Raw genomic sequence first — 27,746 nt, forward strand, 5'->3', positions numbered from 1 at the left:
ACCCTTGCAGGGCACATAATAGGCCAGTATTTGGATTGACTGTCGGACTGGAGTTTGCCCCTTCGGACCACAAAAAGACCCCTTTTGGTCTGATGGTATGCAATATATTGATGATCGTAAGAATGGGAATTAATGCAAAGCAATGCCTCAAGTTCAGACATCTAAAGCAATGATTAAGTCACACTTATCACTGACATGATTCAGAGACCTGATACTTTGTAGACCAACATAAATCAATTATATTGAGTAAAACCCAGAGAAGAATGTTTATCATACAATCTGGTGATATCTGCATCAGGACCACATTGCAGCCCTGAGGACTAGATTTCATCTTATATTTGCAACATAATGTTTCCAAAAAACCACAAACGTGCAAATGTTTAGCAACACAAACTCCCACAGTGAGACATAATGATGTTTCGTCATCTGGTTACAAACTTCCCTCTCACCTCAGCTGATGAAACAGCTGCTGAAAGGTTGCACAGATTCTTTGATAATTTTTTGTTGTTGTTGCAATTTTTGTGTGCATCATAAATCCTATTACTGTAATACAGTACTGTGAGTGTCTGTATTAAAGTCTGGTGTTGTTTTTATTTGTTCAAAAAGCATAACCTGCTTTGCTACAATGCAGGTGCTAGACATCTGTTACTTCAGTCCTGTTAAACTTGTCTGATGGTCTATTGCAGCTCATTCTTGTAATTAAGTAAATCATTTCTTAACATCGGCCTTTGAAAGCTTTAGTTCTGCTTTTACAAAGCTTTTACTGCTTTGTACTGTGTCAAATTTCATTAAAGTCAGCATGAGACCAAATGAAAATGACACCAGACTTTTGTCCTCGTTCTAAAAAGCAGAACGCCACATTTCTTTGATACTGTACAATCTTTCAAAAATGTGAATATGAATTGGAAATACGAAAATACTGAGGTTCAGTTTTGCATAACTCTAATCTTCACCATAATAACCATACTTCTGGGAACTGACTGAAACGGTTGGTTTGAGTTGGTCAAGATCCCCTTCTCTTTAGCAATGTCCTCCTGGTCAACTGGTTCTCGCTGATGCGGTTGAGGACAGTTTGGAGAGGTATATAAACAGCAGTGTTTAACTTCCAGGGTGCTTCTCCCCTAAAGGCTGTCTGTGGATCGATCTCTATCATGTCACCTCTCTGTGTTTTTGCCATCCTCTCTGCTCTCCTGTGCTCCACTCAGAGCTACTATATAAAGGTAAGGTTCAGTCTGCTTGTTAACTATAAAATTTACCAAACTCTATATTGACAATTTATTACCTTATGAATACTGTGTGTCATCTCTTCAACTGTAGGTTTCTTTTGAAGAAAGCTCAGAGGAAGAAGGTAAACCTTAATCTGTTTATGGTAACTGAAAAATGACTGGTACAGTGATACCTTTATAACCATTTGTCTCTCTTGCTTTTGGGTCTTACAGTCAACAGCATAGAAGCTGATGAACTTGCTGTCTCAACCCTACTGGAGAGAGCCAATATCCATGTTGGTGAGGCAACATGCAGATCACGTTACACATTCAACTCAACTAACCTGACTCTGAACTACAACCTAAGACAATTACATACTGTCCTGTCTTTCAGGGGAGGGTCTGGATGAGCCATTGGTCATGTACGGAGACATTGCAGTGAAGACAGGACTGCAAAATGCTGATCCTTGCACGGCGCGAGGCTGTAAGTGGCCCAAGGCTGCTGACGGCAATGTCTATGTGCCCTTCACCATCGCCAACGTCTACTGTGAGTGTGGATCCTCTGTGGAACCTGTTAGATCAGGGTTGTGAGGGACCACTAAAATGACCCCTCACAACCTCAAAGTATCAACATTTAAATGTTGTTTAATTAGAAAGTATTTCAGAAGTTAGAATCTTCAGATTTATAAGTTGAATCTTGACTTGCAGGTGTATAACAACAACCTTTATTTATAAAGCACATTTAACACAATACAAATTGATCCAAAGTGCTGACATAGTGCATAACAGAACTACGCTATAAAACAACAATTAAGTTTCCAAAAGCTAAAGAATAAAAATGTGTTTTTAGAGTATATTTAAAAATATCCAATGAAGGAGCAGACCTCACATGATAAGGGAGAGCATTCCAAAGCTTTGGCCCAGCCACAGAAAAAGCCAGATCACCCGTTAATTTGTAGCGACATCGTGACACATTTAAAAGCTAGTGATTTGAAGGTCTGAGTGCCCTAGCAGGACAATATGGCACAATGAGATCACAAATATACCTTAGTGCACAGCCAGACAACGCCTTATAAACAAACATAAGGATCTTAAAATCAACTCTAAACTTAATGGGAGCCAGTGAAGGGATGCCAAAACAGGAGAAATATGATCCCTCTTTCTAAAAATGAGGGCCAAGGGGAGCATATAAAGGGAAAACAGTAAAGGTCCCAAAATAGATCCCTGAGGCACACCAAACAAAGCAGGCACAGATGACGAGGAACAATTTCCTAAATTTACAGAGAAATTCTTCTTTTCAAGGTAGGAAGCAAACCATTGTAATACAGTGTCCCTGACACCCACCATGTATTCTAGCCGTTCAAGAAGAATGTTGTGGTCAATGGTATCAAATGCAGCGCTCAGGTGTAACAAAACCAGCACAACACAAGATCCTGAATCTAAAGCAACAGAGCTGACTCAGTGCTATGTAATGACCTAAAGCTAGATTGAAACTTGTCCACGATATTAAAAGAATTCAAATAAAACTGGAGCTGTGCTCTAAAAGCTTAGAGATAAAAGGCAATTTAGAGATCGGTCGATAATTGGTGCAAATTTCTGGATCAAGTTGAAGTTTTTTCAACATAAGTTGTATGTTTAAAATGAGCTGGAACGACACCTTTGGTTAAAGAGCTGTTTATGATAGCGGTTACCATATGACTAACGGTGGAGATTAAATATCCTTAAAAAGACGAGCCGGGATTATGTCTAATTTAGAACCAGAACAATTCATAGTAGAGATTATATCAGATAACTGAGTTTGAGAGACAGGTTTAAAGTTTGACAGGCAACTCATAGGACAGGGCAGTTGCAAGTGACATGGTTCAGAGGGAACAATGGAGCTTCTAATGTCGTAAATTTTTTGAGAGAAATGTTTTAAGAACTCTTTACAAAGCTCAAAAGAGGCTCTAATTAGACCGTAGTACCTCAGTAGTGAACCGGCGTGACTCAATCCTGGTGTCTCTGTGTGCAGCATCCCGGGAGAGATCTGTCATCCTGGATGGTCTCAACTCCTTCGCCGCCTCCTCGTGCATCCGCTTCATCCCCAGGACAACACAGAGAGACTTTGTGGACATCCAGTCTCTCTCAGGGTGAAGACAACTGTAGTACAAATACACGTACATTTCTTCCTCTATTAGAACTGAAATACATTAACAGCTAATACTTGTGTGTATTCTATACTAAATGAGTTTACTTTAGAGAGGATCTTTGATATCATGCGTGTCTCTATCCTGTGCTTTTAGATGTTTCTCGTTTGTGGGTCGCCGTGGGTTTGGTCAGGATGTGTCTCTGGCTCGGAATGGGTGTGTGTTCCGTTCCGTGGTCCAGCATGAACTGCTGCACGCCCTGGGCTTCGACCACGAGCAGACCCGCTCTGACCGTGATCAGAATGTCCGTATACTCCTGGAAAATGTCATACCCGGTAGGTGTTTCAGTGACACTAACCAATTGTACATACAAATACAATTATGAATTCATTCATAAATTAATGAATGCATACATTTACTACCCCAACCCCTCTGATATGCGAGCATTTACACATTCCATCAAGGACAAAGATACTGTCTGCATTGTGCAATATCTAATATCCTGTTTAGGAAGAAAGTGTCTTATTCTGCCATATTGTTCACTTGCAGGACAAGAACACAACTTTGGGAAGATCAACACCAACAACCTGGGTACTCCGTATGACTATAATTCTGTCATGCATTACAGCAGGTCAGTTACACAGTCCAACTCAACATACAACTAGATATACAGGCTACAATCCATACTGTTATTATAATGTAGTTCTGAGGACAGAGCTATTACAATATCCTCTTTCTCCTGTCCTGTATTTATGTATGTTTTGTGGCTGCTGCAGGTATGCCTTCTCCAAGAACAGAGAACCCACCATCATTCCCATTCCAGATAACAACGTGATCATTGGCCGGGCCACTCAAATGAGCCCTATAGACATCATGCGCATCAACCTCCTCTACAACTGCAGTAAGAGACACTCAGAACAACTAACTACAGCTGTAGACTACATTAAACAATACTTGTATACAACTGTAACTCCATCTAATTACAGCTGTAAACCACTGTAACTACAATTAACTATAGCTGTTTTTGTCTAATAAGGGATAATCTGTGATTTGATTGACGGTAACCTCCTATCTCTCTCTCTTTCATTCTCAGATCGCACAAGGTTTGACTCAATAGAAGAGTAGCATATTCTGAAGACTTAATGTTCTTAAGAAAAGCTTATCTGTATTGTGCATAAAAATTGCATTGGCAAACATTTTCATGTCAGCTCAATTCATATTTTGTGGTCTGTACCAAAATCCCATCGAAACTAAAATAAATTGCATTTGTTTGCTGTACTAGCATTCTGTAATGTATTGCTTTAATCACCATGTCACCCATCGCCTATATAAGGAGAATAAGATATTCTTATATTTTTTCTTTTTTACAATAAATTAACAGTCAGATGTGACTGGTTGCTGGTTATTCTAGTTAAATAGACAGAATATCCTTTCTCTTGTACATTTCCCTATTTCTAAACAGAATTAATTTTATATTGGCCAAACCTATACTGTGCCCTTTAGAAGACGGGTAAACTGAACAGTGTATGAACCAAATATGCTGGAATTGCTTATATTTTACTATGTATGTTGAAGTAGAATAGAAATAGTACATTTCTTCAAAAAATCTTAACGTTTCTTAATTTAATTAAAAATTAAGATTTTAATGAAAATTATTTTTTGCTGATAAATTCAATCATTTACAAGGCAAGAATCTGTTCCCTACTTTACTATGATTATTGTAAATCAGAAAGAGAAAGAGATAAAAAGAAAGAAGAAAATCAAGGAGATGTAGGAGTGAACAAGAAGTAGAAGCTAGAGAAGAAGAAAAAGCTAGGAGAAGAAAAGGCTAGACTGTGGTCCACATTCCTTTTATACCCAACTTTTAAGAAGAAATAATCAGACCACATTTGAACGCTTCACGTTATGACTACCAATGCAACAGGACATCATCACACAATGAGGTGTGAGAAACATCAAGCAAAGCCAGTTTAGCATTTAAGAGGTAAAGGCCAGGTGTCTCCCATCCTATAAGATCATAGTAGTTATGTAGTAGAAAGTGCCATTTGTGACATACAGAACCCAAAAATGGTGTCAACCATTTGCTCTCCAGAGAACATTCACAGGTGTGCAAATGTATACATCTTTGCTGAGTTGAAGGAATGGTGCTGTATGTCCTTACACAACGTGAAACACCTGTTTGCTTTCACACACATAAGCAGGGATATGGCCTTGACAGGACTGGAACATTAGCAACCATCACAAGTAGTCAATAACTATATCAATACTGTATTAAGAAAACCATACTGTTCATTTATTCAAATATAGCAACCTGCCTATCAGACAGAGAGGCAGAAAGGCAGACAGGCAAACTTACACTCTTAAACACAGATCTAATGACAAGAAGACATATGCAGGCAGGCAGACATACTGACATAGACGATTCTGCTGGCCCATATCTAATCAGACAAGTCAGTTGAGCTGACTCAGGTGTCCCTGTTCTTCCTCCAGCCCATATATGGAGGTAGGGGCGTCATCGCAAGGACCCGAAAAATGTATATTAACCCATCAGAAGACCCTCTTCTTTACTCCTGGTCTACTTTCCCTGAAGACTGAAGGTGAGTCCCTGGCAGCATTACCTCCTCCCTGAACCACCTTTGCTACTCTGTGGTCCTCCAGTGTGTTTGTGGTGTAGCTGAGCCTTGCATCTCCCTCTCTACCTCCAGATGTCTGCCTTCAAGTTCACCCTGCTGACCCTGCTGCTGGTGTCTGCCTGCTGGGCAGAGGAGGAGGTATACCACCTAGTCTACCTATGTACTGTATCTACAGATCCTGCTGTGTGCTTTGTCACTTATATACTAACATACCATAACTTTTTATTCTTCTAAATCTCTCTCCAATCACTGTTACGGCTCTGCAGACAGGTGTGTACAGTTATTTTTGTTCTGTGTAACATGATGAACTACATTTTCCAAAACATGAGTATGTAATGTTGCACATTGTAAGGGAGTGTTAAGAGAGCCCTAACTTCAGTTCCTTTGCAGAGAGTGTGGAGGACCAATCAGATGATATGTCTGTGTCTGCCCTGCTGGAGAGAGCCAATGAGAACATGAGTAAGTCAGTTAGCCCTTCAACATACTAATGCTACAGAAGCTATTAGCAGACCAACTCAACCAGACATTGTAGAAGAATATATATAACAAACACCTCCTGTTGGATCACCAAACAAACAAGACTGGAGTAGTACAGATGTTTGAGACACACATTTTGAGGAACATGCTGCACATTTTGACAACATTAAGAGGGGCTTAAGGAAAAATCTGGCAATGTACCTTAACCGTGTCTTGCTTCTTGATGGTGGTCTCCTCTGCTGTAGCCCCTGACTTGGATATGCCTATCCTGATGGACGGTGACATCGCTGTGGAATCTGAGGCTGAGAGGAACGCTGACCCCTGCACCTCCAGTGGCTGCATGTGGGGAAAGTGGACCGACGGAAAGGTCTACATTCCCTACGCCATCTCCAATCAGTACTGTACGTAAATTGCCTAGTCTTGCTATTGCAACTCTAAGCCTAGTACAATGGTTGTTAATTTTGCATTGTACAGCTGTTTATAATCCTAGCCCAGTTCCAGCATACAGGCCACAATCTTATGCTAACTGGAGCAAAATCAAAGATACCCTCCCAGTTCAGAAACAGTCAATGACTATCTGTTCTATTGTCCTCCCCCCTGTCTCCTCCCTGTCCCTTCTCATGTCTCCTTCCTGTGTCATCTCTCTTCCTCCCCCAGCTTCCAGGGAGAGGTCCATCATTGAGAGAGGTCTGGAGTCCTTCTCCTCCTTCTCCTGTATCCGCTTCAGACCCCGTCGCAGCAATGACAGGGACTACCTCAACATCCAGTCTAAAAAAGGGTATAAAAATCTTCTAGGATAGCTGTCTAACATCTAATCAGACCTTAACATAGACATACCTTTTTACTACTGAGAATAAACGTAATGTCTCTGGTTCCATTTGATTAAGGACACAAAAGAAAACACTACAATTTGAGCTTTTGGTCTCAAAACCTAAACTATACAATGGTCATGACTCCCTTTCCATCTGTGCTGCAGCTGCTACTCCTTCGTTGGTCGTCGTGGTAATGCTCAGGAGTTGTCTCTGGCTCGCAGTGGCTGCCTGTACCACGGCACTGTTCAGCATGAGCTTCTGCACGCCCTGGGCTTCAACCACGAGCAGACCCGCTCTGACAGGGACAACCACATTAAGGTGTTGCTGCAGAACGTCCAGTCTGGTGAGTGTGCAGTGCAGAAAGGGGGATCGAACCCCTGACGTGCTTGCTTTGACAGTGCTACAGTACCTCACCATTGTAGCCCCAAACCACCTTTGCTACTTTAACATTGTGAATTAGAAATATGTACATGCACTGTATATGTACACACAAAGTTGTATCCTACTTATGTATAGATATATATTGTAAAGAGCCATATTGAGCACCTTTGATAGCCAGCCAGGAGTACTTTGCTGACTAATAAATATAATATCACTGTATACTGAATGTCTCTTCCCTTTATGCTTTCAGGCATGGAGCACAACTTCAGGAAGATCGCCACCCTGAACCAGGGCACCTCCTATGACTATGGCTCCGTCATGCAGTACCACAGGTCAGTACTGGATCTCTGCCTATGAGACAACCACAGGGACTAGTCTAAACCTCAGTCTAAGAGAAACAGACATCACCAGGTAATAATCGCACTTTAGTTCTATAGAAAAAATAACCTTTTCCTCATGGATATGTCTCCTACAGGACTGCCTTCTCTAAGAACGGCCAGCCCACCATGGTGCCCATCCCCAACAGCAACGTTGCCTTTGGCCAGGCCAAAGAGATGAGCAGGAATGACAAGGCCAGGCTCAACACGCTGTACAAGTGCTGTAAGTTCATAAGAGAGTTGTACAACAGTACTGCCACACAGTGTTGGGGTTTGTGGAAAGTCTGAACTCCTTGTTATATCAGACAAAAAGGTGCATACAAGGACTGCTCATTTTTGACATCAGCCCCCGTCACTGTAGATGAAACTGGTCGTCTAACTCTGGAATCTTTAGCACTTCTGCTGACTTTTTCCACTCACGCACTCAGATCAACATATTTTTTTTAATCTGATTAAACTAATTAAACAAAAAAAAATCCATATAATAAAATACCAGTGGAACCATTTGGATTAAACTGGAATTATATGTTTAATTATTTACATGTATTTAATTATAATACAGCAAAAGGAAGTTGATTTAAATACGAAAATACTTTTATTTAAACTATTTTAGATTTAGCAATGGTAACTGTGTATGCACGTTTGTTGTCTGGTTTCTACAGAAGGAAATCAAATGGGCACAAACATCAACACCGTATTGGATGCTTCCCCCTGCAAGGGTATTACCACAATCGTGACTTGCCGAAGCCCAGGAATCTGCCAATAGGCTACACCAAGGGGAAGTCGATCCTGACCGTGTCTCAAATCATCTCTGTTGCATGTATTCAGTTTCATCTTCCTGGACTGAACTTCTATCCCCCTATGAGTTTGTGTCATGACTTTGATCCAACAATAAACTTTGTACCAAACTGAACATCGTTACTGTCTTCCTTAATAGATTATACATGACATATAACATGTAGCCTATATTTGAGTAATTACGGACTCAATTTATGATCAGAAAACTACAACTGAAGAATATCAGTAAATTTGTCTGTGTGCATCTCCTTATCTATAACCGGGTATGAAGTTGCAAGTCGGCATGTGTTTTGGGTTAGGATCCAAGGGAAGTGCTTTGTGTGATATTGTTTGATTGAGTGGTTCCCATTCAGGCAAAATCATTTGGCGAATAGACGCTTCACTACCATTTTGAATAATCTCTCCTGTGTTAAATTATAATTCTTTTGACCAGAGGGTGGCTTATTTAAACCAATTTAGCCTACTATGCTGCCTCAGGACATTCCTGAGACAGCAACGCGCGCAGGTAGAATATACGTTTTGCCTTCCCGTAAAAATCGATGCTAAATACGTTTTTTTTTTCACGAAAAAAGCTAGCTAGCTAGCACTAGCTATCGAACAAGTGTAAACCTCAAATCGGGGCATCGTAGGCTAAATCGGTAGGACTAGGCAGTTTGGCCAGAGCCTGTTTAAGGAGAGCCTGCCCACTCCCTATTAATCCGCATTGTACCGAATTTTGTTGCAGTTCCACCAGAGTTCCACTGGGAGTGATCGCGGTCGAGTGCATGTTGAATGGGAGTCTATGGAGCTAAACGGCTAACTTTGTCTCTTTCGCCTGATTGTTGTTGATAAATCTCAGATTTGATTATAGTTTTTGCATGTTCAAGATAGATTACAGGTCAAAAGTTGAATGAACGAGTACTTATGTCCTTTCGATTTCTTACAGGGTAAGTCGTTGTTGCCCATAACACGCTAGCATTCTGCTAACGAATGTTGATTGGTTAGTGAAGGACTGACTAAGACCAGAGATCCCGCTTGATGGCATCCGAAGCAGAACCAGAATGTCAGAGCATTAGCAACATTAGCAACAACATTAGCAAGCCAAAACTCTTTCTAGCATGTGTATTGACAGGGAGAGCCTAACCTGTCAGCTTTGTTGTCGATGCCTGAGAGTAAAGTGAAGTAACCAGAGCTTGTCGTCAAGCAGTAGCTCTGGTCGTATGATGTGTATGACGTCAATGCCATTTTCAAAGGCTTTTTAGAACAGAAAGGCGACTTTAAAAAAACTTTTTTTTGCCTCCCCTTTCGATTTCAGAATTTAAATTACTAGACAAAAAATTTTATTCTGAGAAAAGTGGATTTTGAGGGGTATAGCTCCATAGTCCTCCATTCATTCTGCACTCGACCGTTAGCGTCCTCATATGGAACTTGAGTGGAACTGCAACCAGTTCAGAACCCGGAAGTTTCCCGAGAGTGGGAGTTCTCTCTTTATTAGACATTCTCTGGTTTGGCATTGTGACGTCAGATAGAACAGCTTTTGGTACTAGGACCGTTTTTGGCGTGACAGCACTCCCTCGCGTCTTGATATCGCAACCAAACGGAGGGGACACAGGTGTTTCACATTATACTTTCTTTGTTATAGAATTCAAGAGAAGATTGACGGTTATCTGTGTAAATAACAGATGTTATTCACAAAATTCGCAACGTTCTTGCTCCACGACATTGCATTCTGAGGAAATATACCCCAGCTATGATTACAAAGGAAATGTATTTTGTTTAGCAAGTTCAAAGTATTTCTTTTCACATGGCTCTTTATATTGATAAAGGTTCAAAGGCATGTGATTTTAATGCAGTTAGTTTGCACGGACCAAAGGTTCACATGCTTACAGCCTACAAAAGTATATGTATACCAAGTGTATTGGTATTAAATGCATGCTATTAAATGTACATGACGCTGGGGTAGAAGGGAAGAAATGTATGCGGGGGGAGAGCATTTCATGGCAGGCCTTGTTTTCATTTTGATGTAAATGCAATGCACCCCCTGCTAACTTTGACTAGGAAAGTGTTACATGCCTGAAACTTACTCTGGTTACCAGGGGCGGCGCCCCTGTATATTATATATAAAAACGATTAATAAATGGCTTGTTGTATAGCTTCTTGCCATGAAATGCACCCCCCCCCCCTTTTGTTATGTTATATTACTATTCTTTAATAAATTACCAAAGCATTAGTCCTCGCGCATGTGTTCCCCTTTGTTTGTCTCAACCCCCGAGCCGGGTTCGTGACAACACAAACTCCCACAGTGAGACACAACAATGTTTCATCATCTGTTTCAAAACTTCTCTCTCAGCCTATGCAACACCTGCTGAAAAGTTGCATAGATTATTTGATAAAAATGTTTTGTTGTTGCAATTTTTGTGTGTATCATAAATCCTATTAATAAAGACACTGTCTGGTGTCATTTATATTTGGTCAAAAAGCATAAGCTGCATAGATACAATGCAGGTGCTCGAAATCTATAACTTCAGTTCGGTTAAACTTGTCTGGTGGTCTATTGCACCTCATTCATGGTAATGAATAGATTCAAAACCCTGGTACTGACCTTCCGAGCGGTGAACGGGACTGCACCCAACTACATCAAGTCTATGCTCCAGCCTTACACCCCCACCCGCCACCTACGGTCTTCTTCTGACAACCTTCTGGTTGTCCCACCACTCAAGAGCGCCTGGTCCCAACACAAGCTCTTCTCCTGTCTGGCCCCCCAATGGTGGAATCAACTCCCCACCTCCATCAGAGACACTGACTGTCTCCCCACCTTCAAGAAAAGGCTCAAAATGCACTTGTTCCGGGAGTACAATGGTACTTAGGAATGATTGGCTGGACCTGATGTTTCCTCCAGGATCACAAAGACTCTTATTGAGAGATTTGTTAATAAAATAGAAAAAAAAATGTCTTGAAAGCATTGTTTACTAACGGGGAATGCAGTAAGAGGCTATAAAGGTGCTGCAAATGACAGTACCCCCAGTATTCTTTGCTGAAGCCATGACTGCATTTTAGTGCCCAACAGGGTTAGGGGTCTCAGCTCTCAGATCTACAGGTCGTAGATCTGATATTTTCAGATGCCCAGAAGGAACAAGAGAACAGTTATTTAGAAGAGGAGGCATCTGACTAACACACCTCTACTTTAGTAAAGAAAACAGTTATGACAGGTCTGCTGTAATGAAAACGAGTGGTTGTCCACTGATTAAATGCAGTCTTTCTGCACTGTTAAGAGGTAAACTCCACATATTCACAAAGTTTGTGATGAATGACTCGTTTTTTCCTAAAGCAAATAGATTAGGGGGTTAAAATTTAATGTAGCTGCTCTATTTTAGGGGTTTCGTGAAGGTGTGTCATGTTTTACCCCGAGGACAGGGAGAGTATACAGAAAGTTAAGACTGCACAAGGGCTAGGGATCTGCATCAGGACCACATTGCAGGCCTAAGAACTGGATTACATCTTATATTTGCAACATCATGTTCCCAAGAAACCACAAACCTGCTGATGTTTAGGAACACAAACTCCCACGGTGAGACACAACAATGTTTCATCATTTGTTTCAAAACTTCTCTCTCACATTAGCCTATGCAACAGCTGCTGAAAAGTTGCAAAGATTATGTGATAAAAATGTGGTTGCAATTTTAGTGTGCATCATGAATATTAATCTATTAATAAAGACACTTTTCTGTTTCTGTTTTAAATTGTGATGTTATTTATATTTGATCAAAAAGCATTACCTGCATAGATACAATGCAAGTGCTAGAAATCTATAACTTCAGTCCTGTTAAACTTGTCTGGTGGTCTATTGCAGCTCATTCGTGGTGATGAATGGTCATTTCTTAACATCCCCTTTGAAAGCTTTTGTTCTGCTTTTACAAAGATTGTTTATAGACACATTTGAGTTCAAACAGAAGCTGTAAAATTGCATTTTCAAATCTTCAAAATGTTTATCACTTAACACCGTAACAGTTTCAAAGATTGCACAGTTCAAATTAGATTGAAGTCAGCATGAGATCAAATAAAAAAAGGCAGAACACAACATTTCTTTGATACTGTACAATCTTTCAAAACATTAAGCTAAATGTACAAATATTGAGCAGTAGTTTTGCATAACTTTTATCTTCCCCGTAATAACCATACTTCTAGGAACTAGCTGAAACTGGTTTGAGTTGGTCAAGATCCCCTGCTCTTCAGTAATGTCCTCCTGGTCAGCTGGTTCTCACTGATGCAGTAGAGGACAGTTTGGAGAGGTATATAAACAGCAGTGTTTAACTTCCAGGGTGCTTTCGTCTGTGGGTCGATCTCTATCATGTCACCTCTCTGTGTTTTTGCCATCTTCTCGGCTCTCCTGTGCTCCACTCAGGGCTACTATATAAAGGTAAGGTTCAGTCTGCTTGTTAACTATTATATTTACCAAACTCTATGTTGACAATTTATTACCTTATGAATAATGTGTTTCATCTCTTCAACTTCTTTAGGCTTTGTTTGAAGAAAAATCAGAGGAAGAAGGTAAACCTTAATCTGTTTATGGTAACTGATCAATGACTGGTACAGAGATACCTTTATAACCATTTGTCTCTCTTGTTATTTGGGTCTTACAGTCAACAGCATAGAAGCTGATGAATTTGCTGTCTCAACCCTACTGGAGAGAGCCAATATCCATGTTGGTGAGGCAACAAGCAGATCACATTACACAATCAACTCAACTAATCTAAACTCTTAACTACAACCTGAGACAATTACACACTGTCCTCTCCTTCAGGGGAGGGTCTGGATGAGCCATTGGTCATGTACGGAGACATTGCAGTAAAGACAGGACTGCAAAATGCTGATCCTTGCACGGCTAAAGGCTGCAAGTGGCCCAAGGCTGCTGACGGCAATGTCTATGTGCCCTTCACCATCGCCAAAGTCTACTGTGAGTGTGGATCCTCTGTGGAACCTGTTAGATTAGAAAGTATTTCAGAAGTTAGAATCTTAGAATCTAGAATTATTCGTTGAATCTTGGCTTGCTGGTGTAGACTCTAATCAGACTGTAGTACCTCAGTAGTGAACCGGTGTGACTAAATCCTGGTGTCTCTGTGTGCAGCATCCCGGGAGAGTTCTGTCATCCTGGATGGTCTCAACTCCTTCGCCGTCTCCACGTGTGTCCGCTTCATCCCCAGGACAACACAGAGGGACTTTGTGGACATCCAGTGTCGCTCAGGGTGAAGACAACTGTAGTATAAATACACATACATTTCTTCCTCTGTCAGAACTGGAAAAGCAATGCAAATAAATTAACAGCTAATACTCATGTGTGTATTCTATTCTATGAGTTTTCTTCAGAGATATTTGACATCATGCGTGTCTCTATCCTGTGCTTTTAGATGTTACTCGTATGTGGGTCGGCAGGGGTCTGGTCAGGTGGTGTCTCTGGCTCGGAATGGGTGTGTGTTCCGTTCCGTGGTCCAGCATGAACTGCTGCACGCCCTGGGCTTCGACCACGAGCAGACCCGCTCTGACCGTGATCAGAATGTCCGTATACTACTGGAAAATGTCATACCCGGTAGGTGTTTCAGTGACACTAACCAATTGTACATACAAATTTAATTATGAATTCATTCATAAATCAATGAATGCATACATTTACTACCCCAACCCCTCTGATATGCGAGCATTTACACATTCCATCAAGGACAAAGATACTGTCTGCATTGTGCAATATCTAATATCCTGTTTAGGAAGAAAGTGTCTTATTGTGCCACATTGTTCACTCGCAGGACAAGAACACAACTTTAGGAAGATCAACACCAACAACCTGGGTACTCCGTATGACTATAATTCTGTCATGCATTACAGCAGGTCAGTTACACAGTCCAACTCAACATACAACTAGATATACAGGCTACAATCCATACTGTTATTATAATGTAGTTCTGAGGACAGAGCTATTACAATATCCTCTTTCTCCTGCCCTGTATGTATGTATTGTGGTCCTGTACTGTATGTGTGTGTATGTATGTATGTATTAATGGGTGTTTAATGTCCCTTGTGGCTGCTGCAGGTATGCCTTCTCCAAGAACAGAGAACCCACCATCATTCCCATTCCAGATAACAACGTGGTCATTGGCCGGGCCACACAAATGAGTCCTATGGACATCATGCGCATCAACCTCCTCTACAACTGCAGTAAGAGACACTCAGAACAACTAACTACAGCTGTAGACTTCATTAAACAATACCTTTATACTACTGTAACTCCATCTAATTACAGCTGTAAAACCACTGTAACTACAATTAACTACGGCTGTTTTTGTCTAATAAGGGATCATCTGTGATTTGATTGACGGTAACCTCCCATCTCTCTCTCTTTCATTCTCAGATCGCAACATGTTTGGCTCAATAGAAGAGTAGCATATTCTGAAGACGTAATGTTCATAAGAAAAGCTTTCTGTATTGTGCATAAAAATTGCATTGGCAAACATTTTCATGTCAGCTCAAGTCATATTTTGTGGTCTGTACCAAAATCCTATCAAAACTGAAATAAACATTGCATTTGTTTGCGTACTAGCATTCTGTAATGTATTGCTTCAGTCACCATGTCACATATCGCCTATATAAGGAGAAAAAGATATATATAAAAAAAAATTTTTTACAATAAGTAACAGTCAGATTGTGAATACACAGAATATCCTTTCTCTTGTACATTTCCCTAATTCTAAACAAATTCACTTTATATTGGCCAAACCTATACTGTGTCTTTTGGAAGAGGGGTAAACTGAACAGTGTATGAACTAAATATGCTGGAATTGCAGTTATTGTACTATGTGTGTTGAAGTAGAATAGAAATAGGACATTTCCTTAAAAAATCTAAACATTCTTAATTTGTTTTATTTTATAGATTTGAATGAAAATATGATTTTGCTGATAAATTCTATCAATTACAAGTCAATAATCTTTTACAATATTAAGGTTTTACATCTTCCCTACTTTACTTTGATTATTGTACATCAGAAAGAGAAATATATATTTTTTTAAGAAGTAGGAGTGAGCAAGAAGAAAAAGCTGGGAGAAGAAAAGGCTAGACTGTGGTCCACATTCCTTTTATACACAACTTTTAAAAAGAAAAATCATACCACGTTTGAACACTTCACGTTATGACTACCAATGCAACAGGACATTATCAGGTGTGACAAACATCAAGCAAAGCCAATGTAGCATTTAAGAGGTTAAGGCCAGGTGTCTCCCAGCCTATAAGATCATAGTAGAGTTATGTAGACAGTGTCATTTGTGATATACAGAACCCCAAAATGGTCACCATAGTGTCAACCATTTGCTCTCCAGAGAACATTCACAGGTGTGCTTATGCTTGAGAAAACATGTATACACAGGGTTTAAATTAGGGGGGGCCGGGTTGGGGGGGGTTTAAGACTTTGATTAAAACAACAGGTCGGGAGGGGGGGGGTCAATACACGCCCTGGAGAAGAAGTTGACCCCCCGATTGTCATTGTATAATTCGCACTCTGTGTATACATCTTTGCTGAGTTAAAGGAATGGTGCTTTATGTCCTTACACAACATGAAACACCTGTTTTCTTTCCCAAACATAATCAGGGATATGGCCTTGACAGGACTGGAACATTAGCAACCATCACAAGTAGTCAATGACTCAGTTCCAAACTGTATTGAGAAAACCATAGCCTACTGTTCATTTATTCAACTATAGCAATCTGCCTGTAGTCAGACAGAGAGACCAAAAGGCAGACAGGCAAACTTACACTCTTAAACACACACGTAATGACAGGAAGACATATGCAGGCAAGCAGACATACTGACATAGAACATTATTAACTATTAAATTGAGTTCCGGATATACTGAAATGCCTATCAGATTTACTCAGACACACTCTTACATTCTCAAAAATTCGAACTCATCCTTATTAGACTTGAGCGTTTCCTAAATGAGTGTGTGAATGTGTTTCACATGCGTGTGAGTATTTCATATGTATGTGTGTGTAAGTTTTCAGTAGTATGAATGTGTGAGCATTTCATATGAATGTGTATGTGTTTCTTGTGTAGGGAGAGTCGGAATTATTTCCCAAACAGCCCTTTTGCGTTCGTTAAAAACACAGCAACACGACTTGGAAGTAACGACTGCAAACAAACCAATTTCACAAGAAACAAACTAGCTCAGACTGAACATTTTATTTCTCACATCTGCATGAATTTGGGAAACATGGCGGAGCAAAGGGACAATAAATGGTTTATTGTCGAATGAGGAAGACATAGAGGGAGGTAAAAGCGTGGTTAGACTGCCCATCACCACATAGCGTTTGTCTATAATCATATAATCATAGCAATATCACACATAATAATGCTCTTCAATCATTGGGCCAGTAAGGGCCAAGTGAAGAGAAGTCAGGATACCAATAATAAAATGCAGAAATTAAGTCCCATGTCTGAGTCAAAAGTCTGCTGTGTCTGACTTATTCATACACCACAACCAGTCTCTGACAGAAACATTTCCAAACATTGCACATGAAACACCTGTTTGTTTTCACACACATTAGCCAGGGACATGGCCTTGACTTGACTGGAACATTTGCAACATGGATCACTAAGTTTATCAAAACACAGGAAATCCTTGACTGTTCCAAATGGTATTGAGAACCCAATACTGTTCAATTATTAAAATATACACTCTTAAACACAGACTTAATGACAAGAAGACATATGCAGGCAGGCAGACATACTGACATAGACCATTCTGCTGGCCCATACCTAATCAGACAAATCAGTTGAGCTGACTCAGGTGTCCATGTTCTTCCTCCAGCCCATATATGGAGGTAGGGGCGTCATCGCAAGGACCCTAAAAATGTATATTAACCCATCAGAAGACCCTCTTCTTTACTCCTGGCCTACTTTCCCTGAAGACTGAAGGTGAGTCCCTGGCAGCATTACCTCCTCCCTGAACCACCTCTGCTACTCTGTGGTCCTCCAGTGTGTTTGTGGTGTAGCTGAGCCTTGCATCTCCCTCTCTACCTCCAGATGTCTGCCTTCAAGTTCACCCTGCTGACCCTGCTGCTGGTGTCTGCCTGCTGGGCAGAGGAGGAGGTATACCACCTAGTCTACCTATGTACTGTATCTACAGATCCTGCTGTGTGCTTTGTCACTTATATACTAACATACCATAACTTTGTATTCTTCTAAATCTCTCTCCAATCACCGTTACGGCTCTGCAGACAGGTGTGTACAGTTATTTTTGTTCTGTGTAACATGATGAACTACATTTTCCAAAACTTGAGTATGTAATGTTGCACATGAGAGCCCTAACTTTAGTTCCTTTGCAGAGAGTGTGGAGGACCAATCAGATGATATGTCTGTGTCTGCCCTGCTGGAGAGAGCCAATAAGAACATAAGTAAGTCAGTTAGCCCTTCAACATACTAATGCTAGTATAGAAGCTATTAGCGGACCAACTCAACCAGACATTGTAGAAGAATATATAAAACAAACACCTCCTGTTGGATCACCAAACAAACAAGACTGGAGTAGTACAGATGTTTGAGACACACATTTTGAGGAACATGCTGCATATTTTGACAACATTAAGAGGGGCTTAAGGAAAAATCTGGCAATGTACCTTAACCGTGTCTTGCTTCTTGATGGTGGTCTCCTCTGCTGTAGCCCCTGACTTGGATATGCCTATCCTGATGGACGGTGACATCGCTGTGGAATCTGAGGCTGAGAGGAACGCTGACCCCTGCACCTCCAGTGGCTGCATGTGGGGAAAGTGGACCGACGGAAAGGTCTACATTCCCTACGCCATCTCCAATCAGTACTGTACGTAAATTGCCTAGTCTTGCTATTGCAACTCTAAGCCTAGTACAATGGTTGTTAATTTTGCATTGTACAGCTGTTTATAATCCTAGCCCAATTCCAGCATACAGGCCACAATCTTATGCTAACTGGAGCAAAATCAAAGATACCCTCCCAGTTCAGAAACAGTCAATGACTATCTGTTCTATTGTCCTCCCCCCTGTCTCCTCCCTGTCCCTTCTCATGTCTCCTTCCTGTGTCATCTCTCTTCCTCCCCCAGCTTCCAGGGAGAGGTCCATCATTGAGAGAGGTCTGGAGTCCTTCTCCTCCTTCTCCTGTATCCGCTTCAGACCCCGTCGCAGCAATGACAGGGACTACCTCAACATCCAGTCTAAAAAAGGGTATAAAAATCTTCTAGGATAGCTGTCTAACATCTAATCAGACCTTAACATAGACATACCTTTTTACTACTGAGAATAAACGTAATGTCTCTGGTTCCATTTGATTAAGGACACAAAAGAAAACACTACAATTTGAGCTTTTGGTCTCAAAACCTAAACTATACAATGGTCATGACTCCCTTTCCATCTGTGCTGCAGCTGCTACTCCTTCGTTGGTCGTCGTGGTAATGCTCAGGAGTTGTCTCTGGCTCGCAGTGGCTGCCTGTACCACGGCACTGTTCAGCATGAGCTTCTGCACGCCCTGGGCTTCAACCACGAGCAGACCCGCTCTGACAGGGACAACCACATTAGGGTGTTGCTGGAGAACGTCCAGTCTGGTGAGTGTGCAGTGCAGAAAGGGGGATCGAACCCCTGACGTGCTTGCTTTGACAGTGCTACAGCACCTCACCATTGTAGCCCCAAACCATCTTTGCTACTTTAACATTGTGAATTAGAAATATGTACATGCACTGTATATGTACACACAAAGTTGTATCATACTTATGTGTAGATATATATTTTAAAGAGCCATATTGAGCACCTTTGATAGCCAGCCAGGAGTACTTTGCTGACTAATAAATATAATATCACTGTATACTGAATGTCTCTTCCCTTTATGCTTTCAGGCATGGAGCACAACTTCAGGAAGATCGCCACCCTGAACCAGGGCACCTCCTATGACTATGGCTCTGTCATGCAGTACTTTAGGTCAGTACTGGATCTCTGCCTATGAGAACAACCACAGGGACTAGTCTAAACTTCAGTCTAAGGGAAACAGACATCACCAGGTAATAATCCGCACTTTAGTTCTACAGAAAAAATAACCTTTTCCTCATGGATATGTCTCCTACAGGACTGCCTTCTCTAAGAACGGCCAGCCCACCATGGTGCCCATCCCCAACAGCAACGTTGCCTTTGGCCAGGCCAAAGAGATGAGCAGGAATGACAAGGCCAGGCTCAACACGCTGTACAAGTGCTGTAAGTTCATAAGAGAGTTGTACAACAGTACTGCCACAGTGTTGGGGTGCGTGGAAAGTCTGAACTTAGTCCCCCTCACTGTAGATTAAACTGGTAGTCGTATTAACTCTGGAATCTGTAGCACTTCTGCTGGCTGCTTTCCACTCACCTATGAACTCAGATCAACATATTTTGATTGTGTAACAAATTTCCACAAATCTCAAGTTGACAAAAAATGTCCATATATTAAAAGTACCAGTGGAACCATTTGGATTAAACTGGAATTATATGTATAATTATTTACTTAAAATAATACAGTACAAGGAAGTTTATTTATATACGTAAATACTTTTATGTAAACTATTTTAGATTTTGCAATGGTAACTGTTTTTGCACATTTGTTGTCTGGTTTCTACAGAAGGAGATCAGATGGGCAAACATCAACACCGTATTGGATGCTTCCCCGTGCAAGGGTCTCACCACAATCGTTGTGACTTGCCGAAGCCCAGGAATCTGCCAATATAGCAAGGGGACCTCCTAAGCGTGTTTCAAATCATCTCTGTTGCATGTATTCAGTTTCATCTTCCTGGACTGAACTTCTATCCCCCTAAGACTTTGTGTCATGACTTTGATCCAACAATAAACTTTGCACCAAACTGAACATCACTGACTTTACTGTCTTCCTTAATAGATCATACATGGCATTTAACATGTTAGATGTGTTTTAGTCATTACTGATTCAATTGATAAAAGGGAACATTTTAAAACCGACATCTATTTTACAACTCAGACTGGAAACCTACAGATGAAGAATGTAGTTAACAGTTCCAAAGTAATTTTCGATCAATGATGGCATGAGTCCAAGCAATAAAAAAAAAAGATAAAAAGCCATGCGAATAAAAACAGCAGTAATATACAGTGTCTAAATACAAATCTAATCACAAATATGACTCAGAGAAGTCGAGAGATCTATACCAAAAAATGTAAAAATGGAACTCGTGAGCAGAATAAGTGTTGTTTTGCAGTAAAAAGGACGTGATCTAAGTCGAGCATGTTCAATTTGCAATGCCAATTTGTCTCGTGCTGGCAAGGACCCTAATACACAACATAGGCCTATCCGCTGTTAAAACATTTGCGTATGAAACATCAGAAAGAAATTCAAGAAATCTAAAAGGCTAATATTTTGGATATTGATTGGATCTTGAGATAGGGTAAACATAAGAATATGATAATTGTCAAAATAGTTTTTCCCACTTGTCTTCCTGGCATAATGTTGCCTATTCTTTTTTTTTTACAGTAAAAATAATAAAAAATACACAGCTGTGGACGTTGTTTCCTTCATTAATGTGTTTACTGTGTTAATGGACTGAGGATGGGTGTAGGATTCGGTATTCGGTTTTAGATTCGCCCAGAACCCCAAAAATCGGGATTTGGTGCATCCCTATAAAATATCAACAATTTGAAGGAGCATCAGACTGAAAATGACAGATGCGCATCTGGAAAGTAGCACCTGTTTGACCTCAAGTTTAAAGCACTTACACAAGTAGTCAACATGTTTGGTTACATTGCTAATACATTCCCCCATGGTTCAATGTTTTCTCTGGATTGTCCAAAAATCTGCAGGTCAGAAGCGATTAAACAAATGGACCTGTCAGCACTCTAATGTTCCCCCCTCCTCCTTGTATGTGCTTATCTTTATCAACAGGTGTACCTGGGGGGAACACTACCACCTGATTATGCATGCTGGGATCCCCTGGCTGCTCAGGAATTGACACGTGTACCTGAGGGAACCATATAAGAGGCTGGCTGCACTGACCTTTCTCACACCTACTTGCAGAAGCGCCAAGGTGAGTCTTTGTGCCAGACAGCGGGTGGAGTGATGTATGCAAGTGTTTCTACTGACCACATCCGACCAGTGTTTTTGATGTTCTGCAGGTCCGTTGCAGCAACATGTTTGTGTTCAGATTCTCCTGGGCTGTCCTGGTCCTGCTGCTGGTCTCTGTCTGGGCCGAGGAGCTCACCGAGGTAGACCTGCTGGACACTGTTCAGAAGAGACAGAAGTGACACCATTTATAGAACATTAATTATGCCATATTAACTTCTTTTTTTTCTTCCCCAACCCTTTTGTGTTGTCCTCTGGAGGAAGGTAAGAAAGTAACTATTTTGGCTTCCTTTGATTGCATGTTGAGTGTGAATTGTGACTAATCTCTCTGCTCTTCATAGAGAATGCTGTGGTAGAGGACAAATCAGAGGAAGTGTCTGTGTCCCAGTTGCTGGAGCGAGCCAATAGGAACAGGAGTAAGTCTGACCACTTACAAAAACAGTTCTTGTTGGCTGCAGTACATTTTGTCTTCTGAAACTCACAACTGTCATTGGCTAGACCTGATGTCTCTTGCATCGCTCCCACGCCACCAATCACAGACCCTGAAATTGATGAGCCTTTCCTGATTGGTGGCGACATTGCCGTTAAATCCGAGGCTGAGAAGAACGCCGACCCCTGCACCTCCCGTGGCTGCCTGTGGAGGAAGTGGACCGATGGAAAGGTCTACGTTCCTTACTACATTGCCAACCAGTACTGTAAGTACACTTCTAAGGACACTTTGATACAGCTACTGTATCATTGAATGGTTTCGAGAACAAGAAACACCAGCAGATATAAAACCTCAACAAGCTTTTAGCGAAGATCTGTCCTCCGTCCCAACCTGGTCTCTGCCTCCCTCCTCCTCCATCCCCCTTGTCCATTTTTCTCCTGTCTTCTACTCCTTATCCCTCCTCGCTCCTTTACATCCTCTCTCCTCCTCCGCCAGCCTCCAGGGAGAGGTCCATCATTGAGAGAGGTCTGGAGTCCTTCTCCTCCGTCTCCTGTATCCGCTTCAGACCTTACCAGAATGGCGACTCTGAGTACCTCAGCATCGAGTCCCGCGATGGGTGAGTCCCTATCCAATCAGATGCAGCAGCTTACCATGGTAAAATAACATCTTCCAAATTGTATCATTAAGTGTAAACACTTCAGACAAAACAATGGTCCTGCATTCCAGCTAAGTAGGCTGTCTTATTGAGCAACCTCCCTCACAAGTCCCCCTATTTCATTAACTCTTCCTCCTCCTCTTTATCCTCTAATGCTCCTCTTCCATTGGCTACTTCTCCTCCTCCTACCATATTTTGTCCACCCCTTTCTCCTTCCCCTCTCCATCTTACTCCTCTTTCCCGCCAAGGTGCTACTCCTATGTTGGCCGCCAGGGTGGTGCCCAGACTGTGTCTCTGGCTCGCAGCGGCTGCCTGTACCACGGGACTGTTCAGCACGAGCTTCTGCACGCCCTGGGCTTCAACCACGAGCAGACCCGCTCTGACAGGGACAACCACATTAGGGTGTTGCTGCAGAACGTCCAGTCTAGTGAGTTTGCAGTGCAGAAAGGGGGGTCGCACCCCCGAGTCTACTGGTAAAAAACGTAATTGATAGTGAGAAAAACACAACATCAACCTGTCTGTCATTCACTCCTCACCATCCGACATCTCTTGATTTTAATTTTACACTATGGTCATAAAACGCTCACTCAACAAATCTGATCTTTCTCCTCCTCACTTCCCCTCCCGTCTGTATCTATCCATATATTTGTCTACCAGACATGAGGTACAACTTCGACAAGATCGCCACTCTGAACCAGGGAACTCCCTATGACTACAACTCTGTGATGCAGTATGAGAGGTAGCACACACCAACATAGAGCCTCGGCTGTGACCCCTGGTTTGCTTCACAGAGAATAATGCATTCTGATGTGGAAATGTCCTTTCTAGGTATGCCTTCTCTATGAATGGACAGCCCACCATGGTGCCCATCCCCAACAGCAACATCTCCTTCGGCAAGGCCACCCAGATGAGCCAAAACGACATCACCAGGATAAACAAACTCTACCAGTGCTGTGAGTTCTCGGATCTAGCTTACAGAGTTGTGTTACGACCCTGAGACCAAAGAGGAAGGTTGAGGGTTTACATACATGACAACTGTTCCATGCAATATAACGTCAAACTCAACAGCTCTATGTTAAGTTGCAAAACATGAGATAGTTTGAATGATTATCTCTCTTTTTCTCCCCCTCCTTTAGAAATGCGTTGAGGTCTTCCGTGGACTCAAGGCCCCCTGGTGGCGGACATCCCGTGAAACAACTTAATTTCACGACTTAACTTTACATTCAAAACTTCAACCTAATAAATCTGAGCAAAGAAAATCTGAAATGGGACTGTACTCATTATTATACATTTGTGTTTACTTCATCAAGCACAATATTATGTCATGTCCAGTTTCACATGGATGTAGACAAGATATTATCCACACCATACACTGTGAAATTGTCCGATACTTATATTTGCAATTCACATTGTGTATAACCACCATTTAAAAGGTGTACCATTAAGAAATAACAAAATAGCAGCTCAGTTCCCAAGTAGAACATGACATCCAGACAATCATACATGACTATCATTCAAAATGTTCTATTCTATTCAACACCCAGGTATAGACAGTTGATAAATATCCTAAAGGTTTCTTAGTTGAGTCTATGTTGGATACAGGCTAGTAACAGAATCCATTAAACAAAATACATGTTTCGATGTCCTTCACAAAGGCCGATCTGTGAATATTAACAGAAGCTACTCAGAGCTATGAAAAACAAGATGTGGCTGTGTGCCCATCAAACATATGCTGGGTTTCCCAGGCTTCCCAAGGCTTTTCAGAGTATGTTCAGTTCCCACCTGCATATATTTTACAACTCAGACTGGAAAACTACAGATGAAGAATGTTGTTAAAAGTTAAAGTTATTTTTGATGGCATGAGTCCAAGCAATAAAAAAACGATAAAAAGCCATGTGAATAAATCAGCAGTAATATACAGTGTCTAAATACATATCCAAAGTACAATTGGCACTGCCTACATCCAATTATCATTCAATATTAAGTTTATATAAGTTGTTGACCAGAAAGCTGTATGACTCAGAGAAGTCGAGAGATCTACCATTAAATGTACTAATGAACTGCTGCGCTAAGGCCTGTGGCCGATGTGGTAAAGACTCAGTTGACACGTTTCATTTACATTTATATTTAGTCGTTTAGCAGACGCTCTTATCTAGTGCAATTTACAGTAAGTACAGGGACATTCCCCCGAGGCAAGTAGGGTGAAGGCCTTGCGGCGAGGAATCGAACCAGCAACCTTCGGAATGCTAGCCCGATTCCCTAACCGCTCAGCCATCTAACCCCCCCCTACATGCACTTATCTGGTGATCTACCGGGGCGCCTGCCCTTATGCTTAACTGAATCAAACATACCACAACCAGTCTCTTTGGTTAGGTCAAAAGCGATAAAACAAATTGACCCATCAGCACTCTGGTGTTCCCACTACCACCTGATGATTCATGCTGGGATTCCCGGGCTGCTCAGGTATTGACACGTGTACCTGAGGGAACCATATAAGAGGCTGGCTGCACTGACCTTCCTCACACCTACTTGCAGAAGCTGCAAGGTGAGTCTTTGTGCCAGACAGCGGGCAGAGTGCTGTATGCAAGTGTTTCCACTGACCACATCTGACAAGTGTTTTTGATGTTCTGCAGGTCCGTTGCAGCAACATGTTTGTGTTCAGATTCTCCTGGGCTGTCCTGGTCCTGCTGCTGGTCTCTGTCTGGGCCGAGGAGCTCACGAAGGTAGACCTGCTGGATACACCGCACCTCAGAAACATTTCTACAGCTACACCTATTAATATAACTTAATATTAATATCATATTCATATCTTCTTTTGCATTTCTGTCAACTGAAGGAAGAGACTTCTGTCGAACTGTCAGAGGGCCTGCCTGTGTCTGTGCTGCTGGAGAGAGCCAATAGAAATAGGGGTAAGACTGCTGACTCTCAACATGCACTGTTAGAGTCTGCCAGTTCTCTAACACAGGGGTTTTCAAACGTTTTGGGGCCAGGGACCCCCCCTAACATACCGTTTTCCCCATTGGTTAGAGTCTATTAATCCTCTAACATATGCTTCTCTCATTAGTTAGAATGACTACCTTCTACCCACTGTCATTCCTCTGCTCTGTTCCCCCCAGTCCCTGACCTGGGTGGACCTATCCTGGTTGAGGGTGACATCGCTGTGGACTCCGAGGCTGAGAGGAACGCTGATCCTTGCACCTCCCGTGGCTGCATGTGGGGAAAGTTTACAGACGGAAAGGTCTACGTTCCCTACTACATCTCCAACCAGTACTGTATGTAACAGTACTGCATGGCTATACTCCAGATGGAATGTACTTTTATGACAAATATCTTGAAACCCCCGTCAGCTGCAGGCCTGTTCTGAGGCTTTTTTACGGACCCTCCCTCTTCCTCCCCCTTGATAAATCGGTCTCCCGCTCCTCTACCTGCTCCTTTTTATGCCTCCTTTCTCACTCTTCCTCCTCCTGCTTTATCCTCCTCTCTCCTCTGCCAGCCTCCAGGGAGAGGTCCATCATTGAGAGAGGTCTGGAGTCCTTCTCCTCCGTCTCCTGCATACGTTTCAGACCCTACCGCAACAGTGACAGGGACTACCTCAGCATTGAGCCACGTAGCGGGTCAGTCAGCCTGCTACAGATTACCATATAAACAACATATCACCTACAATTTATAATCTGAGGTTTAGAATTCCAGTGGCTTCTTCTCCTCTTCGCAGGTGCTCCTCCTATGTTGGTCGCCGTGGTGGTGGCCAGACTGTGTCTCTGGATCGCCAGGGCTGCCTGTACCACGGCACTGTTCAGCATGAGCTTCTGCACGCCCTGGGCTTCAACCACGAGCAGACCCGCTCTGACAGGGACAAGCACATTAGGATCTACTGGGAAAACATCCTAGATAGTGAGTAACACTAGAACAACACTTCTGTCCTCTCCATCTGGTGTCCACCTCTCTCACTCTCACCTACTCCCAACGTGCCTGTTTCTCTTTATCAGTCTCTTTCTGTGTTGTTAGCTTGCTCTCACTTTATGAGTATGTTTAATCCTCTCAGTACTGAAAAAATTATCTCTTTCCATCAGGTTACAAGTTTGCCTATGACAAGATCGCCACTCTGAACCAGGGCACTCCCTATGACTACAACTCAGTGATGCAGTACCATAGGTCAGTCACACATTCCTATGTAATCTCTAAATGTGCATCTCAAACTACTAAAAGCCTAAAAACAAGTGATTTGCAAAGCATTGAGAACAAGATCCATTTCACCCTGCTGTATAAAGAGTGGTGGATTGTGGGTATTGTGGTTTTCTAGGTATGCCTTCTCCAAAAACAACAAACCCACCATGGTGCCCATCCCCAACGGAAACCTGGCTTTTGGTGAAGCCACTGAGATGAGCAGGAATGACATCATCAGGCTCACCTCACTGTACAAGTGCTGTGAGTTTATCTAAGCTGCCCTCACAAGATGCTCAGTTAACTTTAACACAAATCATGTGGTTCAACAGCTAAATTGTTTATGCTTTTTTCCCTTTCTTTCCCTCTCAGAAACATCTAATCTGCCTTCATCTGTTGACTGAGAAGTCCACTTATGTTGAAGTACCCACTACATTCATTTAGCCTATTACCATCTGGACTGTGTGATCAACACAATAAAAATAAAATCAACGATCTGTGTACGATTCAAAACGTTAAATATTGTATTATGCCTTTTTATGCTCAGACGAAGAACCATAGATTAGACAACAACAAAAACGACACTGCATATTTTATAT

General features: G+C 41.8%; 5 protein-coding genes across 7 annotated transcripts; all 5 read left to right on the forward strand.

Annotated features, from left to right (window-relative positions):
• Positions 1–1,100: 1,100 nt before the first annotated feature.
• LOC124481562 (low choriolytic enzyme-like) lies at positions 1,101–4,615 on the forward strand. The gene is made up of 9 exons (XM_047041624.1): positions 1,101–1,220; positions 1,318–1,348; positions 1,440–1,505; positions 1,600–1,752; positions 3,217–3,334; positions 3,488–3,666; positions 3,881–3,962; positions 4,108–4,232; positions 4,425–4,615. The coding sequence occupies exons 1-9, from the start codon at positions 1,152–1,154 to the stop codon at positions 4,454–4,456; spliced, it is 855 nt and encodes a 284-aa protein (XP_046897580.1). The 5' UTR covers positions 1,101–1,151; the 3' UTR covers positions 4,457–4,615.
• Positions 4,616–5,896: 1,281 nt separating this feature from the next.
• Positions 5,897–8,924, forward strand: LOC124481564 (high choriolytic enzyme 1-like). Its single transcript, XM_047041626.1, has 10 exons — positions 5,897–5,928; positions 6,037–6,102; positions 6,231–6,234; positions 6,355–6,423; positions 6,687–6,842; positions 7,099–7,219; positions 7,418–7,596; positions 7,885–7,966; positions 8,110–8,234; positions 8,674–8,924. Coding segments are annotated over exons 2-10 (804 nt in total). The 5' UTR covers positions 5,897–5,928; the 3' UTR covers positions 8,676–8,924.
• A 4,146-nt stretch (positions 8,925–13,070) lies between these two features.
• On the forward strand, positions 13,071–15,376 carry LOC124481563 (low choriolytic enzyme-like). Its single transcript, XM_047041625.1, has 9 exons — positions 13,071–13,205; positions 13,306–13,336; positions 13,429–13,494; positions 13,590–13,742; positions 13,914–14,031; positions 14,194–14,372; positions 14,587–14,668; positions 14,871–14,995; positions 15,189–15,376. The coding sequence occupies exons 1-9, from the start codon at positions 13,137–13,139 to the stop codon at positions 15,218–15,220; spliced, it is 855 nt and encodes a 284-aa protein (XP_046897581.1). The 5' UTR covers positions 13,071–13,136; the 3' UTR covers positions 15,221–15,376.
• A 2,338-nt stretch (positions 15,377–17,714) lies between these two features.
• On the forward strand, positions 17,715–20,680 carry LOC124481565 (high choriolytic enzyme 1-like). The gene is made up of 10 exons (XM_047041627.1): positions 17,715–17,745; positions 17,854–17,919; positions 18,048–18,051; positions 18,156–18,224; positions 18,491–18,646; positions 18,903–19,023; positions 19,222–19,400; positions 19,689–19,770; positions 19,916–20,040; positions 20,438–20,680. Coding segments are annotated over exons 2-10 (804 nt in total). The 5' UTR covers positions 17,715–17,745; the 3' UTR covers positions 20,440–20,680.
• A 1,171-nt stretch (positions 20,681–21,851) lies between these two features.
• LOC124481560 (hatching enzyme 1.2-like) lies at positions 21,852–27,639 on the forward strand. Of its 3 annotated transcripts, XM_047041617.1 has the most exons (12): positions 21,852–21,866; positions 21,955–22,044; positions 22,162–22,165; positions 22,243–22,294; positions 25,631–25,709; positions 25,823–25,895; positions 26,103–26,258; positions 26,480–26,600; positions 26,699–26,877; positions 27,057–27,138; positions 27,287–27,411; positions 27,520–27,639. In XM_047041617.1, coding segments are annotated over exons 2-12 (948 nt in total). In that variant the 5' UTR covers positions 21,852–21,866; positions 21,955–21,969; the 3' UTR covers positions 27,522–27,639. The 3 variants fall into 3 exon arrangements, with proteins under 3 accessions (XP_046897573.1, XP_046897574.1, XP_046897575.1); XM_047041618.1 differs by lacking the exons at positions 21,852–21,866; positions 25,631–25,709; positions 25,823–25,895; ... (4 more) ...; positions 27,287–27,411; positions 27,520–27,639 and adding exons at positions 22,441–22,596; positions 22,827–22,947; positions 23,235–23,413; ... (1 more) ...; positions 23,815–23,939; positions 24,123–24,252 and having other exon boundaries at positions 22,243–22,317; XM_047041619.1 differs by lacking the exons at positions 21,852–21,866; positions 21,955–22,044; positions 22,162–22,165; positions 22,243–22,294 and adding an exon at positions 25,511–25,531 and having other exon boundaries at positions 25,620–25,709.
• The last annotated feature ends 107 nt before the right edge of the window (positions 27,640–27,746 follow it).

Source organism: Hypomesus transpacificus, chromosome 19 (genome assembly GCF_021917145.1).
Source record: "Hypomesus transpacificus isolate Combined female chromosome 19, fHypTra1, whole genome shotgun sequence".
Taxonomy (NCBI): Eukaryota; Metazoa; Chordata; class Actinopteri; order Osmeriformes; family Osmeridae; genus Hypomesus; species Hypomesus transpacificus.

Excerpts from the sequence above, each read along its gene's own strand:
- LOC124481562 (XM_047041624.1), top strand. The coding sequence starts at position 1,152 with ATGTCACCTCTCTGTGTTTTTGCCATCCTCTCTGCTCTCCTGTGCTCC. Across the intron at positions 3,667-3,880 it reads CCTGGAAAATGTCATACCCG|GACAAGAACACAACTTTGGG; the intron begins GTAGGTGTTTCA and ends GTTCACTTGCAG. Across the intron at positions 3,963-4,107 it reads TCTGTCATGCATTACAGCAG|GTATGCCTTCTCCAAGAACA; the intron begins GTCAGTTACACA and ends TGGCTGCTGCAG.
- LOC124481564 (XM_047041626.1), top strand. The coding sequence starts at position 6,037 with ATGTCTGCCTTCAAGTTCACCCTGCTGACCCTGCTGCTGGTGTCTGCC. Across the intron at positions 7,220-7,417 it reads AACATCCAGTCTAAAAAAGG|CTGCTACTCCTTCGTTGGTC; the intron begins GTATAAAAATCT and ends TCTGTGCTGCAG. Across the intron at positions 7,597-7,884 it reads GCTGCAGAACGTCCAGTCTG|GCATGGAGCACAACTTCAGG; the intron begins GTGAGTGTGCAG and ends TTATGCTTTCAG.
- LOC124481563 (XM_047041625.1), top strand. The coding sequence starts at position 13,137 with ATGTCACCTCTCTGTGTTTTTGCCATCTTCTCGGCTCTCCTGTGCTCC. Across the intron at positions 13,495-13,589 it reads GAGAGCCAATATCCATGTTG|GGGAGGGTCTGGATGAGCCA; the intron begins GTGAGGCAACAA and ends CCTCTCCTTCAG. Across the intron at positions 13,743-13,913 it reads CACCATCGCCAAAGTCTACT|CATCCCGGGAGAGTTCTGTC; the intron begins GTGAGTGTGGAT and ends CTCTGTGTGCAG.
- LOC124481565 (XM_047041627.1), top strand. The coding sequence starts at position 17,854 with ATGTCTGCCTTCAAGTTCACCCTGCTGACCCTGCTGCTGGTGTCTGCC. Across the intron at positions 18,647-18,902 it reads CGCCATCTCCAATCAGTACT|CTTCCAGGGAGAGGTCCATC; the intron begins GTACGTAAATTG and ends TTCCTCCCCCAG. Across the intron at positions 19,401-19,688 it reads GCTGGAGAACGTCCAGTCTG|GCATGGAGCACAACTTCAGG; the intron begins GTGAGTGTGCAG and ends TTATGCTTTCAG.
- LOC124481560 (XM_047041617.1), top strand. The coding sequence starts at position 21,970 with ATGTTTGTGTTCAGATTCTCCTGGGCTGTCCTGGTCCTGCTGCTGGTC. Across the intron at positions 25,710-25,822 it reads GGGCCGAGGAGCTCACGAAG|GAAGAGACTTCTGTCGAACT; the intron begins GTAGACCTGCTG and ends TGTCAACTGAAG. Across the intron at positions 25,896-26,102 it reads GAGAGCCAATAGAAATAGGG|TCCCTGACCTGGGTGGACCT; the intron begins GTAAGACTGCTG and ends TGTTCCCCCCAG.